Raw genomic sequence first — 18,834 nt, forward strand, 5'->3', positions numbered from 1 at the left:
GTCAAAGGTCATGTCATCGCATTTGTTGACTTGCATTCAAAATTTTATTGAACTACTATTTTATGAATGTCAATAAATCTGAAATAAAATTGTAGATTATAATTCAAACATATATATACACTGTTTAAAATTAGAAGTTTGTGATGTTAAAATACAATGTTTATAGTTTAGAACAAATTAGGAACTCAAATTAACAATACTGACAAGCTATAATATAAAACAAGAACCTCATTTTATTTTGCGAGATGTGGCTTATGTATTGAATCAAACACAGTGGCCCAATTCAACTTTTCCATTTTTGAAAACAGTCCCTTATATACAATATATAACATGTGAATAATTAAGAATAACCAATCAACAACTTAGAATTTCCCCAGAGCTATTTTAATGTGTGAAAAGACTACCACGTTCTTTTAAATCAAGATTTGTTTCTGCTGGAAATAATTAAAATGTATTTAGATTTAAATTACTAAGCTTGATAAATTATAGTGGAATTTATGGTATCAGTATAGTTATTTATGATTTTTTTAGTTGTTCAACTGTATAAATAAAAAACTTAAAAAAGTTTGATATCCTCCAACTTGCAAAATTTTAAGGCTTAACAGCCTACGTCTAGCAGCAATGGAGTACAAAGGTCACAGCCAGAAGTGGCAATTGTTTGCTTCTTGATTTTGTTGGAGAATAAGTTTAATAATTTATTTCTAAATGGTATTAATCTATATCCATATAAAACGTATAATAACCGAAATGTAACTGTATATTACAGAATACTAGTCCACTGACATACAGCCAAGAAAGGGAATACTAAAGACCACTTTCATATTACTAGATACATGTGCATCATGTCAATACAAGCTATGTAATGTTAGCTCAGTGTGACTGGAACTAAAGACCACTTTCATATTACTAGATACATGTGCATCATGTCAATACAAGTTATGTAATGTTAGCTCAGTGTGACTGGAACTAAAGACCACTTTCATATTACTAGATACATGTGCATCATGTCAATACAAGCTATGTAATGTTAGCTCAGTGTGACTGGAAGATCAATATAATAAAACACAATAAATACATATATAACATTGTGAGAATTACGCTACTCAAACTGAACATTTGTATTATAACATGTAGTCACTGTAGCATGAAAAAAGTATAATTTATATTTATTTTTCCTTTTTTTATTTTTATATGATATTATGAAGTTGAACAATTGACATACCACAATTAGCTAGAGTATAGAATATAGTCTTCCTGAATACAAACACTTGAAATGCAGTTAGAAGGTTTCAGAAATTAAGCAAAGAATACTCCAGATATTTTGGGATGAAGAACAGTTTTATTTAATCATAACATAAAATCACTTTGCACTTGGACTAGTAACAAAACAGAATTGATATTTTCAAAAACAAATCTTTAGTAAGAATATTTCAATAAAATTCTGATTTTTTGTGTACAAAAGAACTGTAAAATTTACCAAAGTCTTCTGTATCAAAAGCTACAGTGCAAATACTTAAAGTGTGTAAATGTGTAGATGGGTTTTTGTACATTATACCAAGCCCGTCGCAAAAGGGTTAAAACAATGCAGTGACTTTTGTCATTATACTAATAAAGATGTGATTGTAATTGTGTGTTTATGCACTAGAATGTGGAATTCTTACATTCCATAAACCTCTACAGAACTCCTCGATTTTCTTTTAGAAAACCAAGTTGAGAAGCACAGTCTTAGAGCATTAGTTAACAAGACTGTTCACATGCTACAACCCAAATATACTAATTACTAGTATGCAGACTTCTTCAACAGCATTGAAACACTTGAGATAGCAACCAAACAAGTTTCTCTTTCAATACTGTAGCACATATACAAATCCTTGTTTAAATGCTACTATAAGAATATCTTACTTTAAAAAGTAACACAGAACTACGATAGCTCTTGACTTTTATGCTAACAGTACACTGTTAACACTTATCTGTTTCCAATGTATATATTTTTAAAAAACACAGACTAATAGTACACAAAGGACAATAGTTATTACTATCACATAAACAATTAAACAATCTTATAAGTAGTGAAATATAAGTTTCACTCTTGTCTCAACTGCGTCTAATACCAAAATAGATTGGTTTTCACTTTAAAACAAAGGATTCTTCTTGCTACCAGGACATAAGTTGCATTTCTCTTTGAAAAATCACTAAAAATAATTGTTTATTCATGGGATCAAATTTCTCCTGTGCTTTAAAACTGTCAAGAAACTTTCTTTTAAAAAAAAAGCATGTTCACATGACAAACACAGACACTCCAAAAATCTAGAAAAAACGTACAAGAACTTTATAAATTAATAACTGTGTTCAAAGTTAGTACGTTATTTACATTTGAAAGCTTAGCTGATATATGTCAAAATAAAGTAATTAATATATCAGATACAATAGTGACAAATGACCAAAATAATCTTTCTAACAATCATTTTCTCAAAAGATAAAATCTTATGCTATCCAAACATTTATGAAAAGATCACTACTGTTTACTTCCTTCTGGGTCAGGTTGTCTTATATTCATTTACACAATTACATGAAACTAATTTACAGTTTTGTGTGTTCAGCACACTCCTCTTGCACTTCTGGCTGTTGACTGAGAATGTCTTCATTTCCCGAGTATGGCTCTCCACTTTCTTTGATAGTTGGTTTAGAAACAATTTCTTCATTACAGTTCTCAGACAGAGGTTTTACTTTAGCTTCCAGTTGTGCAATACATTGCTGAACATCTTTGATAACAGCTCTTCTGGCATTTCTAACCTGTTCATCCCCAAGAGTACTGACATCATCAAGTTTCAGCATACACCTTGTCAACATCTCATCCAAGTATCCATATTTCTTCTGTCCATTGATGGTAGATCCATCAAAGGCTGTTACTTCCATTTTAAGGCTATCAAGTTCACTTCTTATAGCAGCTATTTGCTGAAAAGGGTCTAGCTGTTGGTATTCTGAGGGTCCATCACAACTGTCACTTGTAGTCCTTGCATTTTGCTGTTGGGTACAAGGCAAATCACAACTAGCTTGGCTAGCATCAGATTTATCATGTCCTTGATTATGAGAAGATCCACTGTTAATATTTATTCTTGTTATGTGACAACCTTTGTTGGAGAAATTGTTACCAGAATGGAGCTCCTCAGCCCTGAGAGAAGAACAAGGATCTTTGTGATTCACAAGGATTTGAGGAGAATCCTCTCGATTATTTGGGAAATCTCCTTGCATTTCCTTCTGAATTGGTACGTAGAAAACTTTTGTCGTTGATACAAGTGGACTCTCTGAATCACAATCACCTCGAGCTGGACAATTTTGACTAGTAGAGTCTTGTCTATTGGATAAAGAATGCCATGTACTGCCACCAGAGGAACTGTGGTTTTCAAAGTTCTGTCTTAGCTGCTTTATACTTGGACTACCCCAATCCTCTCCTTCAGAAGAGTGTTGTTGATGGGATCTGGTTTTTCCTTCTTCACCAGTACTATCAGAAGCATATCCTGAACTTGTTGAGCCATCCCGAGGCTCTACAAGTATGGGAATATGGTAAACACGTGGTTCCAGAGGTCTTCTTTGGGATTGTCCAGGCTGAGCATCACTGCCTTGAGATGATGTCTCTGACTCTGAAGTACACATGTACTCACCACTTGTTTTCATAGGGGCACCCTTTTGATGAATTACCTTAATCGGCATGCCCTCTTCATCACAATTCCAGTTATTAAAGGATGATCCTACTTTGCGAGAAATGTTTGGACTACCAGAGTTGGATTCTGATGGGGAATTATTTCCCTCACAATGCCCATGCTATAAATAGAAATATTATAATAATATACATATATATTGAAACAATTCTATTTGCAAATACAAATTTAAGAATTAATGTTCTGAAATAAAATATAAGAAAGCACAAATGAAAGAGCAAATAACATTACATATTTCTAAATTAAACCTGTCAACACAACATCAGCTATAAAGTTAACTGTTTCTTTACCTCATGTGCTTGTAAAACATTTATTTAATTACTTTAGCTCAATAACACATTTCACTTTTAAACCACTGTTTCCACCCAATCAAAACATTTAAATACGTACAGCCTTGAACAACATTTGTAATTTAATGTTCAAAATATATTAAATTATTAAACTTATTTTACATCTGTGTAGGTCACCAAACAAGCTGAAAATCAATTGGAACTGTAACAATTATTCATTCAGAACCATTAAAAAACAAAACAAAAAAAAACAGCGATAAGTTACAAGATTTATTCTAAAGTCTGTTTAATAATTTACAGTGAAGAGAATACTCAGCCAATTATGTAGTTTTGTATTAAACAAGAACATCGATTTGCAAAATATAGTAAAACATACATATGACAACAACTGAAAACAGTACAAACTATGAAAAACTTCCATAAATATAACTCTCTTCACATTTCTTTTCTGAAGTAAAACTAAACTGGTTAGATTACAAATACTGTTTTCATGACATGAAAAACGCATGTTCAAAAAGTCCAGATACAAAATAATAAAAACCATGTAACCCAAGCACTTTCAAAATGTTGGCCTACCTTATTTTGAAGAAGATACACCTTTCACAAATGCGTGGGTTATAGGGTTTTTAATCATTTCGTACAAACATTGTTTGCCATTCTTGTTTCATGGAGACAAACAATTATTGCATGGATACAATATGTACAAGTTATAATATATACAGTCGCCATTGTAAAACATCATGAGTACAACAACTCAATACAACTGTTGAGTGATTTGGTTTGGCTTATTGTTTTATTTAAAAGCAATATGAGATATGTATATTTCATTGTGTCATGTTCTTTATGAAAAAATTAAAAATGTTTTATAATTGTAGATTTCCAGGTATTCTTCAATACTTTTAAAACTTTTCTATAATAATTATATTCTTACAAAGGAAAATTTTATTTTTAATTTGTTTCAAAAGCTACACATGGTTTCACTGTGTTTATGTATCACTGGTATACATGAAAAATAACCTTTTTAAACATAACAAAACAAACATATTAACTAATAATGTGACTGATAATACCTTGTGGCTTCTTTTATGCTGCAACTTGAAGTGAAAGCTTACTGTAAGCATCGTGAATAGCGTAAAATGTGTAATGTAAACAACATCCAATTTCTATTTAAAATACAACTGCTTTATACAGTGCATTCTTAAGCTACATGTGAATGTTTTATTTCAATTTCTATTTAAAATACAACTGCTTTATACAGTGCATTCTTAAGCTACATGTGAATGTTTTATTTCAATTTCTATTTAAAATACAACTGCTTTATACAGTGCATTCTTAAGCTACATGTGAATGTTTTATTTCAATTTCTATTTAAAATACAACTGCTTTATACAGTGCATTCTTAAGCTACATGTGAATGTTTTATTTCAATTTCTATTTAAAATACAACTGCTTTATACAGTGCATTCTTAAGCTACATGTGAATGTTTTATTTCAATTTCTATTTAAAATACAACTGCTTTATACAGTGCATTCTTAAACTACATGTGAATGTTTTATTTCAATTTCTATTTAAAATACAACTGCTTTATACAGTGCATTCTTAAGCTACATGTGAATGTTTTATTTCAATTTCTATTTAAAATACAACTGCTTTATACAGTGCATTCTTAAGCTACATGTGAATGTTTTATTTCAATTTCTATTTAAAATACAACTGCTTTATACAGTGCATTCTTAAGCTGCATGTGAATGTTTTATTTCATTTTTATAAATTATATATAAATTTGTTGTCACGATGAATGAGTGTTCAATGAAATGTTTTGAAGGTCAAAATCTACCATTTGTTATCCACACTGTTTTCACTGCAGTTTGATGTTCATGCCTATAACTCTTTCACCACATGAAATGGTTCTAAACCACTTTATATCTATTAGTAATTCAACAAATTTTAACTAGTTGTTCTACTATGGTTCTTGCCAAACTATTTAGGTTAATCACCATGATGCAAGTCTTGAGTTTCTTTTGCAGAAGATTTTGTTTGGTGGTCCTAGAGCAACAAAATGTCCAGTAGTAAAAACATTTTCCAACTCATCTAAATATTCTTTATAGTAATAAACAACTTTGTCCAGTACTTTTTGGTTTTTCATATATTCTGATTAATCTCTAATCAAGTTGTAATTTTTCAGATGATTCAGGATTTGTCTAGTTTAAAGTAGAAAAATATGAACACTAATAAAAACATGGTAGTTTGTTGATGATACAGTGGAAGAATCAGCAACCATACCCACTTTCGGGACAACTCCAATAACATTACAACAAGGTTTCTGTCAGATATGTAGAATAACAAATTTTTGTAAAGCATGAATCTCCAAGAATGAACACTGCAGGAAAAGTTTTATAAAGTTAAACACCGAGTCAAAAATTAAAGATATTTACACCTTGAGAAAAAGGTTCACTCAGTGAAAAAGAAAATATAATTACAAAATAGCTTAAGTTATTATCTATCAAGATATTACTTAGCAAAAATACAGAGACAACAATGACATCATCACAAGTATATTAAAACAAGCAAACAAAACGGAGCATATAATTTCTGAAATACCTTCCTTTCCATGACAAAAGTTGCTACACAAATATATTTGCCACCTCACTGTCCCACAATATATAAAGATTGAATGTATCTTTCAAGATTTTGCTTTTATTAAACAAAAGTCAAAACTACTGCACTCACCTAGTCTACATTAAAGGTAAAGACTGTAATTCAGTTTAAACATACCTGCCATAACATTATACATCTAATTTTTTTATTCAAGTATCACAGGTGTGTCACAATTGATATACCTTCCTTTCCATGACAAAAGTTGCTACACAAATATATTTGCCACCTCACTGTCCCACAATATATAAAGATTGAATGTATCTTTCAAGATTTTGCTTTTATTAAACAAAAGTCAAAACTACTGCACTCACCTAGTCTACATTAAAGGTAAAGACTGTAATTCAGTTTAAACATACCTGCCATAACATTATACATCTAATTTTTTTATTCAAGTATCACAGGTGTGTCACAATTGATATTTTCATAACAACTTCTTTATTTTCACTCTCGTGTTCTTACAATTATATTTTCAAACTTTGGTTTCTTTACTGGAACTATATGTTAGATCTGGCAAAGTGCTGTATACTAAATATTGACTTCCATCACTCTTCATTAACATATTGTCAATACCTGCTTGTTTCTCAAGACAGTACACTTAAAGTACATTACTTGTCAAGTTATTTAGGTAGGGGACTTACTTCAATAAGTGACAAGATCATATGTTTTCAACGTTCATGTTCACGTTATGTTCAGGTCATGTTAATGCACAATTCTGTATAATATTCAAATGGAATTACAATAAAACAAGTAACAGCACATTATTATCAATAAACCTGGCAAGAAAATGTATTTAATACATTAGACTATAACAAGTTCTAATTTCTCAATTTCAAAAAGAAATGTTTAAATACATTTTCATCCTTCTCTTGTCTGTATTATGTGACACTCATCCCTACATGTAGTTTAACCTGTTCAGTGCTGTAGACGAGATAGCTCATCCACGCCGATTGGTAACAGTACCACGGATGAGTTAATTCGTTCTCAATAATACTCAACTTCAATGCTAGATGTCAGCACCATACACACATTTGACTTACTTACATATTGTTTCACTTTCAATCCAAAATGGCATCACGAAAAAGGTTACACAATTAAGAGGCATTAGAGTTGTATTTTGAACTTGGTTTGGAGTTGCCTTAGCAGCCAACAGGTTAAACATGAAACTATACTTTTATAGTACAGATAGTGCTAAGAAACAGACTAATTTTATATCATGTAATTTTCTTGGTCCATGGAAATAGCACATCCTGCCATTCAGACATGGTCAATAATTCTCTTTAATATTTGATCTTGGATTGTTTATTGACTTTAATATATTTATTTCTGTACAAGACTATGAAAACAATGTTTGAATTACTTTGTCTAAAGATTATTACCAAGTTCACATCAATCAGGCCCATGAATTATTTTAAGGCATGCATATTTTGATTAAAAAGCAAAATTATAAGAGATAGGGCATCATTTAATTTTATGTATTTAATTACTGTAAGAAATAAGTTATTTCATGTACTACTACCATTACAAAATAGCAGTATTGAGTTTTTCAAATGGCAAAAAAAACAATAGTCCAGATGTAAGCATTTAATATTGTTTTGTGTATTTTTCTGTATTGTTACATACGTGAAAAAACTAGAAACATAGTAGATTAAATAAAAAAACATGACTTTATAGAAATAAATCTAAATGTATTACTTGTTCAATGACACAAACTGTCCACTGTACACTTGATTAAATATATTACTTAATATAGTAAAAATTAACCAACCCAGTTGAGAATACCTGAGTAATTGTGAAGAAGCAAAAAATATTCAAACATTTGATTTTACAACACAGTATATAACAATCCATTAGAAAATTTAATTTCTGTTATGAATTCATTAATAGAAATATACTGTCATCCTTTTATAGCACTGGAAGAAAACTTACCTCCAAAAATAAATAATAAATTTGATATCTATAATAACTTTTTTTCCCAATGACTGTGTATTTAAACAGGAGTTCCAGTAGGAACTACCTATACAGCAAGGTTGTATCTAAGTTAATGAGAATCGGTTTAGTGAAAACTGCATATATACATACATACATTATACACACACACACTGCTGGTCAAAATCTTAAGACCAATGGACATAGGAAAAAATATGCATTTTGTGTAGTTAGACTCAACCATTTATTTGAGTAAAGCTTCGAAAGATGAAAATAAAAAAACTTTTAGCATTTAGTAGGAAAAATGTGAACACTATGAAATTAGCCTAAATACTAGCTGGTCAAAAGTTTAAGACCATACTGAAACAAAGCATTAATTGGTAAACATACAACAAAATTTAGTCATTTGTGTTCAAGCATAAGCATTGTCAACATCCCTCACTGACATCAAGCGTGTTACATTGGGTAAAAACATGACAAAATCTAAAAAGTTGAGAGTTTGAACATGGCAGCATTGTTGAGCTGCAAAAGCAAGGTCTCTCTCAATGTACCATTGCTGGTGAGATTGGGCATAGTAAAACTGCTGTTGCAAATTGCTTAAGAGACCCTGAGGAATACAGAACAAGAATTTCAAGTGGTCGGCCCAAGAAAATTTCACCGGCATTAAGCAGAAGGATTTAACGGGTTGTCTGGCAAGACACCAGCCAACCGTTAAACCAATTAAGGCCCTTACAGACGCAGAATAAGCTTAAGAACAATAAGATGGCATCTATGAGAGAAAAGCTTTAAAAACCATAAACATCTTCAAAGGTCACGCCTCCTTCTACATCACGAAACAGCTTGGTTAAACTTTGCTGAGAAGCACCAAACATGGGATGTAGGTGAGTGGATGAAGGTTTTGTTCTCTGATAAAAAATAAATTTAACCTGGATGGTCCAGATGGCTTCCAACATTACTAACACGATAAGGAGATCCCACTGGAGACATTTTCTTCACAACACAGTGGAGGAGGTTCCACCATAATCTGGGGTGCCTTCTCCTTCCATGGAACAATGGAACTTCAGGTTATACAGGGGCATCAAACAGCATGTTGGAGATAGCATCCTTATTGACTAAAGGCCCTTGCTTGTGTGGAAATGACTTGATCTTTCAGCAGGACAACGCTGCAATCCACAATGCCCACAGGACAAAGGACTTTTTCATGGCAAATAACGTGATTCTTTTGGACCATCCAGCGTGTTCGCCCGAACTGAACCCCAATGAAAATGTTTGGGGGTGGATGGCAAGGGAAGTTTATAGAAATGGTGGTCAATTCCAAACAGTGCATGACCTTCATGAAGCCATCTTCACCACTTGGAATAAAATTCCAGCCAGCCTTCTGCAAATGCTTATACTGAGCATGCCAAGTGAATGTTTGAAGTTATTTGTAATGACAGCCATGCAACTAACTACTGAGACCCCTTGTTAGATATTTTCTACCCTGTTTAGGACTTCTTTTTGGTGTGGTCTTTTGACCAGCTAGTATTTAGGCTAATTTCATGGTGTTCACATTTCCCCTACTAAATGCTAAAAGTTTTTTTATTTTCACTTTCCCTTTTATTTTCATCTTTCCAAGCTTTACTCAAATAAGTGGTTGAGTCTAACAACGCAAAATGTATATTTTTTTCTTATATTCATTGGCCTTAAGATTTTGACCAGCAGTGTGTGTGTGTGTGTGTGTGTGTGTGTGTGTATAATTTATATATATAATATATATACACAGAAAGTTTCCTTTAACTTATAAACAGGTAGATTTATAATTTGTACAAATAATTCTCAGATAAACAATTTTATTAACACTATTTATATGGTACAATTAGAAATAGAAAATAGTTCAATTTCAGATGTGGAGACATTATTTAGTTCTAGAAACTAAAATAACTGATAATCATATCAAAAATTTTTGATAAAAATATTTATGTTCCAATATCAAATCTAGCTTCTTTTAACAGTAATGTACCATACTCTAAGTATCACAAATACTCAGATTTTGCAAAATTTGTAAAAAATTATATTTTATTACTAATGTTGAAATACTGATACAAAATTTAGTATTCAATGGGTTTATTTAGGAAACTAAATTAAAATATTTTGTGATAAAGAAAAAAAGAGTTTTTGTCCAAAGTTTCTGATGAGTACTTCTTAGTAAGTTTATTTAAACAACTTGAAACTACTTTTAAAACAGATGAACACCTTATAAAAGGATTGTTTATAGTCTGAAAATTGGTAGTACCATACTTAATGAGTGGTCATTGGGAGTTATACTAGTTAATTTAGATAACTTGGTTGGGCTATTATAATTTTATCTACTGAACAAGTAATTAAGTTAAATTAGTGCTTTATCAATACAATAAGGAATAGAATGTCAACCATAGGAGGCAAGTTTCTTACTTGTTCCCAAGTGGCAATACTTTTACTTTGGAGAGCAGTCACCAACTGTCTTTAAGAAGTGAACGGTTATATGGCTGCATTTCTTTTGATATATTTTATTTACATGAGACAAGCAAACAGAGGTTAAGACAGAGATGACGTATCCTCAGTTCAATTTGAATGTGGGTCCTACTTCTATAATAACCTCCAAAACCCAAGGTGTGTTTTATATCCTTTTAGTTTATACAGAATCTTTATTTTTTTTGAGAGGGCTTGATTTTTATAATTTAAATGTCATTTATCACTGCTTTAGAATTGCTGTATTTAATGCAGTCCTTACTTTTAATTTTACTGGACTGTTTGAGTATTAATTTTCTATATGCATTGATGATTGACAAACCTGCGAGACTGATAAATAGACGTTAAAACTGGTAGGCACTTTTATTTCCATCTCAATGTAAGTCCTACTTCTGCAGTAACCTCTAAAACCCAGAGCCACATTTTATACCCCATATTATAGCCTGCACCATGGGGATCCTTTTAATTTATGCAGCACTTGTGTTTACTTTGTTCACTGTGTGTATATGTATTACTTAGATTTTAGAAATGACCACTCTTGACACACTAAAAGATATATCCCACACATGTCAGCAAAGAGCCTTCCGAGATGCATTTTTACTTCAAGTGGGTTTCTTATCATCATGTGTTACCAGTTACTACCTCTAACACTAACAACAAATGGAAGTGATAGTTTTATTACAGACAATCTAACACCTTGAATTCATTTTTTTATTTTGTAAGAAATAAAACAAAATAAACAAGGAGGTAATTTACTTGGTGTAAGGACCTAAGATTTCAACACTAGTAGGAATATAAATAGACAATTATTTTTAAATAAAGATCTTTCCTTTGCATTTTTAAAAGCTGGATAAATGTTGGATAAACAACTGGAGATTCAGAACAAATTTTACATAGAAAAACAAGTCGGGACCTATTAAGATGTCTTGAACATTTTTTTTTTCCCTTTCCATTTTAGTTCACAAACTAGTATAAGTTATAAAAAACCCAGAGGATTTTCAATTAAGTTAAACAATTTGTGGAGTTATAATACAGTACTGTGTTAGGACGTTTAACACTATGGTAATTTTTGTGGAGTTATAATACAGTACTGTGTTAGGACGTTTAACACTATGGTAATTTTTGTGGAGTTATAATACAGTACTGTGTTAGGACTTTAACACTATGGTAATTTTACACTGATCACTGTTGACAACTAAATGAGTCACAGTGAAAATACTTATCACTTGTTAGAATTCCAATATACTTGTACCAAGGGCATCTCATAAGGATTCTGCTAGAATGAATATAATAATCAATTGTAGGGTGTGAAATAACTGTCAAAGCACCCCATGCTGTGTTTTGACTACACAGAAAGAAGCTAACATATTGTATCAGTATATGTTAGAAGTACTCTACAAACAAACCTTGACAAAGACAGTGTTTAACACTATATCTTAAGTTTTGTTGTCATGCTACAGCCTAAAAAGCACAGAGAATTATCAGTAGAGCATAGAGTTTGCATAGAAGCTTTGAAATGATCCCCAAACACTGTCAAGTACACCTCAGATCACAAGACCAAGACAAGTAAATTTGAAAATAAGGAAGACGTAAAACACCTAAACTTCATGATACTGATATTAAGTATCTTTTATTATACAGCTTTCAAGACTTTTTATATATGTTTATATAGAAATAATGTCTTGTTTGTAATTAGGTTGGCTGAAGAGCAGTCTTAAGAGGTGTACAGTTCTACCAACCAAATAAAAACTAAATTAAACAAATGATAATTCAAACCTTGTAAGTACATTAAACACAATATAGAAGTTTATATCCATTTTGTTTATTGAATATATACACACACAATTCATATAATCTAAACAGACATGACAAAAGACAACTACTGGGTAAGGTCAAGCTAATAAATCATTCACATTTTTGAAAAGGATTTATTGCCTTAACAATACATTTTGTTGTTTTCTTATAGTTTAGTCTGGGAAACAATGGTAATTATTATACATGAAATTCCCTTTAAATATATTAATAGCTTGTTCTTCTAAGGCATAGTATTTTGTGCAGGTTGGAGAAAACCTTTTATTTATTATTAAGGCTTAGCTTTTACAATTTGTCTACACAGAAGAACAAGCTCTTACCATTATTATAAATGAAATTCCCAGTAAATATTACATTGTTCCTCTTGCACACACACTTTTATTACTCTAAATCATTTTTAGTCTCTGTTATCATGGATCTTAATTTCTACAGAATCACCCATTTATTTGACACACAACATCTTATCCACAATCACATTATTTTGAGACTTATCCACAACTTCATAAAGATAACTGAACCAGCAGATAATAACTAAAGTAAAAAAAAATAAAAAATCAACTATCAGTGACCTCATTTCTTAATTATGATGAATCAAGATGTTAACAAACATGACCTGAGCAGTTCTGAAACCTCCTGACCTATAATTTACAAAATAGGAGTTAAATATCTCGTGTATTGAAGTAGATAACTCTTCAAATAACTCGCATAACAGTACAAAATTATAATGATTCTCCCTAAAATTTTGTTTAACCAATAATTTTGTAGTTTCATTAACGTTAATGATTTTTTATAGATGATTATCTATTATATTACACAAAACTGAACAAACCTTAGTTCTACCCTCTATAAAACTTCAGTAATTATTCACTGAAGTTGCGTTCAATTTAAAACAGCTCAAACACTATCAAACTGTAATATTAAGTTGTAACATATCTCGTAGTTATATAACCAACTCTCTACTATTGAACTATAGCAATTTCTATTAGTAATTTTAAATTTAACTTACAAGAAAAAGGAAATAAAGTATACCCATGTTTTGACTCTAGCTTTATGTTTAAAGTAATTAGTACAAAAACAAAAACATTTTCAATAACTCAAAGTATTTTAAGAATATAAAATATTCTCACCTTAAACCCTCCGTGATGAAATCTTTCATGCCAGTCAGGCCACTCTGGATTTAATTGGGCTGCTTCACAAAACATATCACGATCTTCGACGGGTCGAAAACCAAAACGTTTGAAAAATTCTGACCTACGTTCAGCTGGATTTGTGTCCGAAAATTGAAAAGGAAATTTTCGTTGTTCCATATTTATTCTTTAATTTCGCAACTCGATACTACACCTATCTTTCTCAGTAAAAACGTAGTTCTTTCTTGAACGTCATTCTCTTTGACCAATCAAATGTTTTTCTACTCTTTTGTGTTGGAGCAATAGGTGTCGCTTTTTAGTAAATTCAAAGCTATCTATCTCACTGTGTGTCGAATCGTACAAATAAACTTCAGTGAGAACGTGTATCAATACAAATTATATAAGTTTAAATTTTAAGATTATGTTTTTGTAGTTAAACGCAAAGTTATATATCTGTGACCTTCCTACTACGGCATCGAAATTCAGTTTCGAGCGTTTAAGTTCGCAGACGCGTCACTGGAGGGCTAAATTCTAAGGAACAAAGTTTATAATTTGTTGTCTGTGCAATAGAGATATGTTTTAGTCATCAACTTTAATAATAAATACTATCACAAATAAGACCAAAAATTCACTGAAAATTTGTAAGCATAACGAAATTTTTAAGTAGAGAACACGCTACAAGTTTCGACGGGTCATAGCAAAATTAGGCTGTTTTCTTCTGATTAGAATAAAACACATGTTTTGTCTGAACAGCAAGAAATGTGTGTGTGTGTTTTTTTTATAGCAAAGCTACATCGGGCAATCTGCTGAGCCTACTGCGGGTAATCAAACCCCTGATTTCAGTGTTGTAAATTCGTAGACTTATCGCTGTACTAGCAAGGGGCAGCAAGAAATGTATTTTTTATACTTTATTCAAATATTAATATAAACTCCTATATACAAAAGGAAAATTAACTTTGCTGCTGGGTATTAAAGCAACATTTATCTTTAAAGAACAAGTATGACATTTTTATACGACGCATACTGAAAATCAAATATTACTCCATGAGTCGGAATAAATATTTCTACAATTTTTGGAGTTTAGGAAGTCAGTTTCAATTATAAACGTACTTCTGTTATTTTTCACATTTTTCTAACTTAAATGGTTTGTCTTCTTCCTTTTCCACCACAAAGAACTGTGGCGCGCATTATAGTGTTGTAAGGCCTAAATTTAACGCTGCCGTACTGGAGGGAGGCGACTTTTTCACAAGATGTTCTGTGATGTTGATCGTTTATTATTTCACAACAAATTTTTTTCACTGCATCATCTTGTGAAATTTTTGATCATCGAACAACTACAAAAATCGGTGTACACATTACTTTATATATTTTTAGTCTTAAAGGTAATAAACCAAAGTCACTGGAGATGATTGCTGATGAGCTACATAGCCTGAAGATATAAAATTATAAAACATATTTCTTCCAGAACGACATCACAAAAAAAGGATACAATACACAGTTCAGGTAGAGAAAATTGTGAGAGGCAAGTGTCAGAAAGTAGTGAAACATGATGACGACATCACAAAAAAGGGATACAATACACAGTTCAGGTAGAAAAAACTGTGAAAGGCAAGTGTCAGAAAGTAGTGAAACATGATGACGACATCACAAAAAAGGGATACAATACACAGTTCAGGTAGAGAAAATTGTGAAAGGCAAGTGTCAGAAAGTAGTGAAACATGATGACGTAAAACTCATAAACAAAGAAATCAAGTTAACTGAGACAAAATGGAAAACATTTCTTCAAGTTCCTTCAGTGAATCTAACAGCGTCATGATATAAAGTTTATTAAGAAAAATGACACATTCATAAAAGAAATTGAGGAAGAAACAAAAATGAGTATGTGGGAAAAGAGACAACAAAGTGAAGGAAGAAGTGGAGATCGTCAAACAGAAAGAAAAGATTCAAGTGTTAGGGACTTGATAAAGAAGCCTGAGATTCATGGAAAGTATCTGGAATGTGAGAAAGCAACATACATACACATATATACCCATGGAATCCAAGCAGTGAAAAATGAAAGTACCATTACCTTATTCTTGTTGCGAAGAAAAACTTGAACTAAAAACACACATTTAAAACAAAAACTTTAGAAAACATGGCAGGCCCAGTTTAAGTAATAGAAGGAGGAGACTGGGAATCATGAATACTAGGTCAGAAAGAAGTCAACCATGTGGTGCATAAGGTTGGTAGTATCACTGACTGTCACAGTGCCTCTTGTCACTATTATATTATCAAATGGTTCCTGTTAAAGTGTGTCAAAACCTTTGGTAATGTCAGAAACATGGGAATATAAATGCGTAATTCATCGACATAAACAGATGTTGCAGTGGTTTCATTTTTTTCTTTTAAGTTAGAAATAAAATGAGCCTCATATAGCAATAGTATTTTGATTTGAAGATAACTGTGAATAGTAGTACATGAAACTTTGGTGTTGGATTAAACAATGGGAAATGTGTCCCCAAATTACACATTTGTTTAATACAAAACCAAATGAAAAATAATCCAGATTAAAATTCGGTATATCTCTATCATGTATTCATGATTACTAATAAAAAAAAAAGCCTATGATGTGAATATTAAAGAAAGTTTACAATAATAGACAAAAGTTCTGGTAATGCCTATGAAAAAAACACACCTGTGGAAAAGCAATTCTAATGAAAGTATGCACTGCATGCTCATGGAGAGTTACTGTACATGGTGGATGTATGCACTGCATGCTCATGGAGAGTTACTGTACATGGAGGATGTATGCACTGCATGCTCATGGAGAGTTACTGTACATGGAGGATGTATGCACTGCATGCTCATGGAGAGTTACTGTACATGGAGGATGTATGCACTGCATGCTCATGGAGAGTTACTGTACATGGAGGATGTATGCACTGCATGCTCATGGAGAGTTACTGTACATGGAGGATGTATGCACTGCATGCTCATGGAGAGTTACTGTACATGGAGGATGTATGCACTGCATGCTCATGGAGAGTTACTGTACATGGAGGATGTATCTCTTTCTTACTGATGGAGGGCTGGTCTAATGATAGCTATATCATAGTCTGGCATAGTAAATGTTAACACATACAAGGGTAGGAGCTAAATTAAGACATGGTATGCATAAACATCTTCATGGCAATGTGTAATGAAGTAGCTGTGAATGTTTCTAAAACATTCTTTACTCATTTATTCTTTTATGGAATGAAGATGCATTTAAGAATGAAAACATTCTCTTAATTTACTTATTCTTTATGAGATGTGGATAAGAGTTAAAAATTACTTCGTTTATTTATTCTTTATAAAATAAGGACAAGAATAAAAACAACTTCTTTACTTATCATATTTGGTACAAGGATGAAAACAATTTCTTTACTTGTTTACTCTTTACAGAAGAAGAATGCAGAAAAAAATTATAACATAAAAACACTTGTACTATGATATTTAATGACTAGAAAAATACAATGCTTCCCTGCCCTCAATTGAATTGGAAATGTTAAATAATACAAACGTTGCTGTAATGAACGCAAAAATGTCAGAAGAATAAAGTTTAGTTATTTATAAACTCAGTGACTTCCTTTAATATACTGATCTATAAATAAGTATGAAATCTTAATTAAAATTAAATAATAGTAACTAATGCAAAAACTACATTCAGTTAATGGTGTTGGTTAAAAGAAAACTATAATTTGGGGTTTTGATAAAGTTGAAAGTGACTTTCTTCACATTACAAAAAAAAATGTTTAAAAAGTACAAGAACAACATGTTTTTAGAATGTTAACATAAATATACATCTCAGATTATATAGTACACAAACACACATTATGACTACAGTACCTAATCAGTTGAAAACTTGAATTTCTCATAATTAATAAGTAAAATATGAAAATGTTTAGGTGTTTTGAAAGTAATTTTTCTGACCTACAGATGTAAAGCAGCTGTTCTTCAAGTACAATTATTGTTATTATTATTGTAATATCTAGACAAAATATCTGCACTTTATTTAAACTGTATTAAGTTGTTCCTGCCCTGAGTTCACTGAAACTTGTTCAGACACACTAATCTGTGAGACAGATGAATTGCCACAGGCTGATGAGTCTGGAGGAGGATGAAGAAATATACCACGTGCTAGGACAGCTAAGATGAAAGCTTCTCCTATAATAACTGCAGAACTTATATCTGTAAGTACAGAAACATCAATGATGCACATAAACTGTTGTACAATATCTTCATATACTACTTTCAACACAAAATCTTTTTAATGTTTCTTATTACATATCTCCTGCAGAATTCTGCCCAGGTTATTATCCTGGTCAACTACAGAGATGACAAGCTATACTATGGGGTGTCTGAAGGTATGCAAATTGTATTATATACACAAAACAGTCAAAATGTTCACATTTTTTAATGCAAACTTGCCACATTTAACAACTTTTATTGATATTTGAGTGACAAATGCATACAAAGGGAGTGCTGGGGTTACACACATAGGGAGTGCTGGGGTTGCATACAAAGGGAGTGCTGGGGTTGCTGATGAACATTAACCCGCTGCTTTAAAAAACCGTCAAACATGTTTCATTTAAAGATTTTGAGCATGTCTGACATTTATAAACACAACTGAGAGTATTTTAAAACAACATCTAGAATACTTTAAATAAGTTCTTTACAAGACATGTATATAAACTCATCTGTTTACAAGACATGTATATAAACTCATCTGTTTACAAGATATATATATATATACACTCATCTGTTTACAAGATATATATAAACTCATCTGTTTA

General features: G+C 31.5%; 2 protein-coding genes across 3 annotated transcripts in view; both read right to left on the reverse strand.

The window, feature by feature from the left end:
* Positions 1–1,319: 1,319 nt before the first annotated feature.
* On the reverse strand, positions 1,320–14,519 carry LOC143240179 (uncharacterized). The gene is made up of 2 exons (XM_076482229.1): positions 14,021–14,519; positions 1,320–3,822 (listed from the first exon to the last, which is right to left on the reverse strand). The coding sequence occupies exons 1-2, from the start codon at positions 14,198–14,200 to the stop codon at positions 2,581–2,583; spliced, it is 1,422 nt and encodes a 473-aa protein (XP_076338344.1). The 5' UTR covers positions 14,201–14,519; the 3' UTR covers positions 1,320–2,580.
* A 2,850-nt stretch (positions 14,520–17,369) lies between these two features.
* LOC143240180 (organic solute transporter subunit alpha-like) overlaps positions 17,370–18,834 on the reverse strand; it is a 68,309-nt gene continuing 66,844 nt past the window's right edge. For both annotated transcript variants that reach the window (XM_076482231.1, XM_076482230.1), the window contains exon 8: positions 17,370–18,229. In XM_076482231.1, coding sequence (XP_076338346.1) covers positions 18,109–18,229 — 121 coding nt within the window. In that variant the 3' untranslated portion in view covers positions 17,370–18,108. The remainder of the gene's footprint in view (positions 18,230–18,834) is intronic.

This window comes from Tachypleus tridentatus, chromosome 13, assembly GCF_004210375.1.
Source record: "Tachypleus tridentatus isolate NWPU-2018 chromosome 13, ASM421037v1, whole genome shotgun sequence".
NCBI classification, from domain to species: Eukaryota; Metazoa; Arthropoda; class Merostomata; order Xiphosura; family Limulidae; genus Tachypleus; species Tachypleus tridentatus.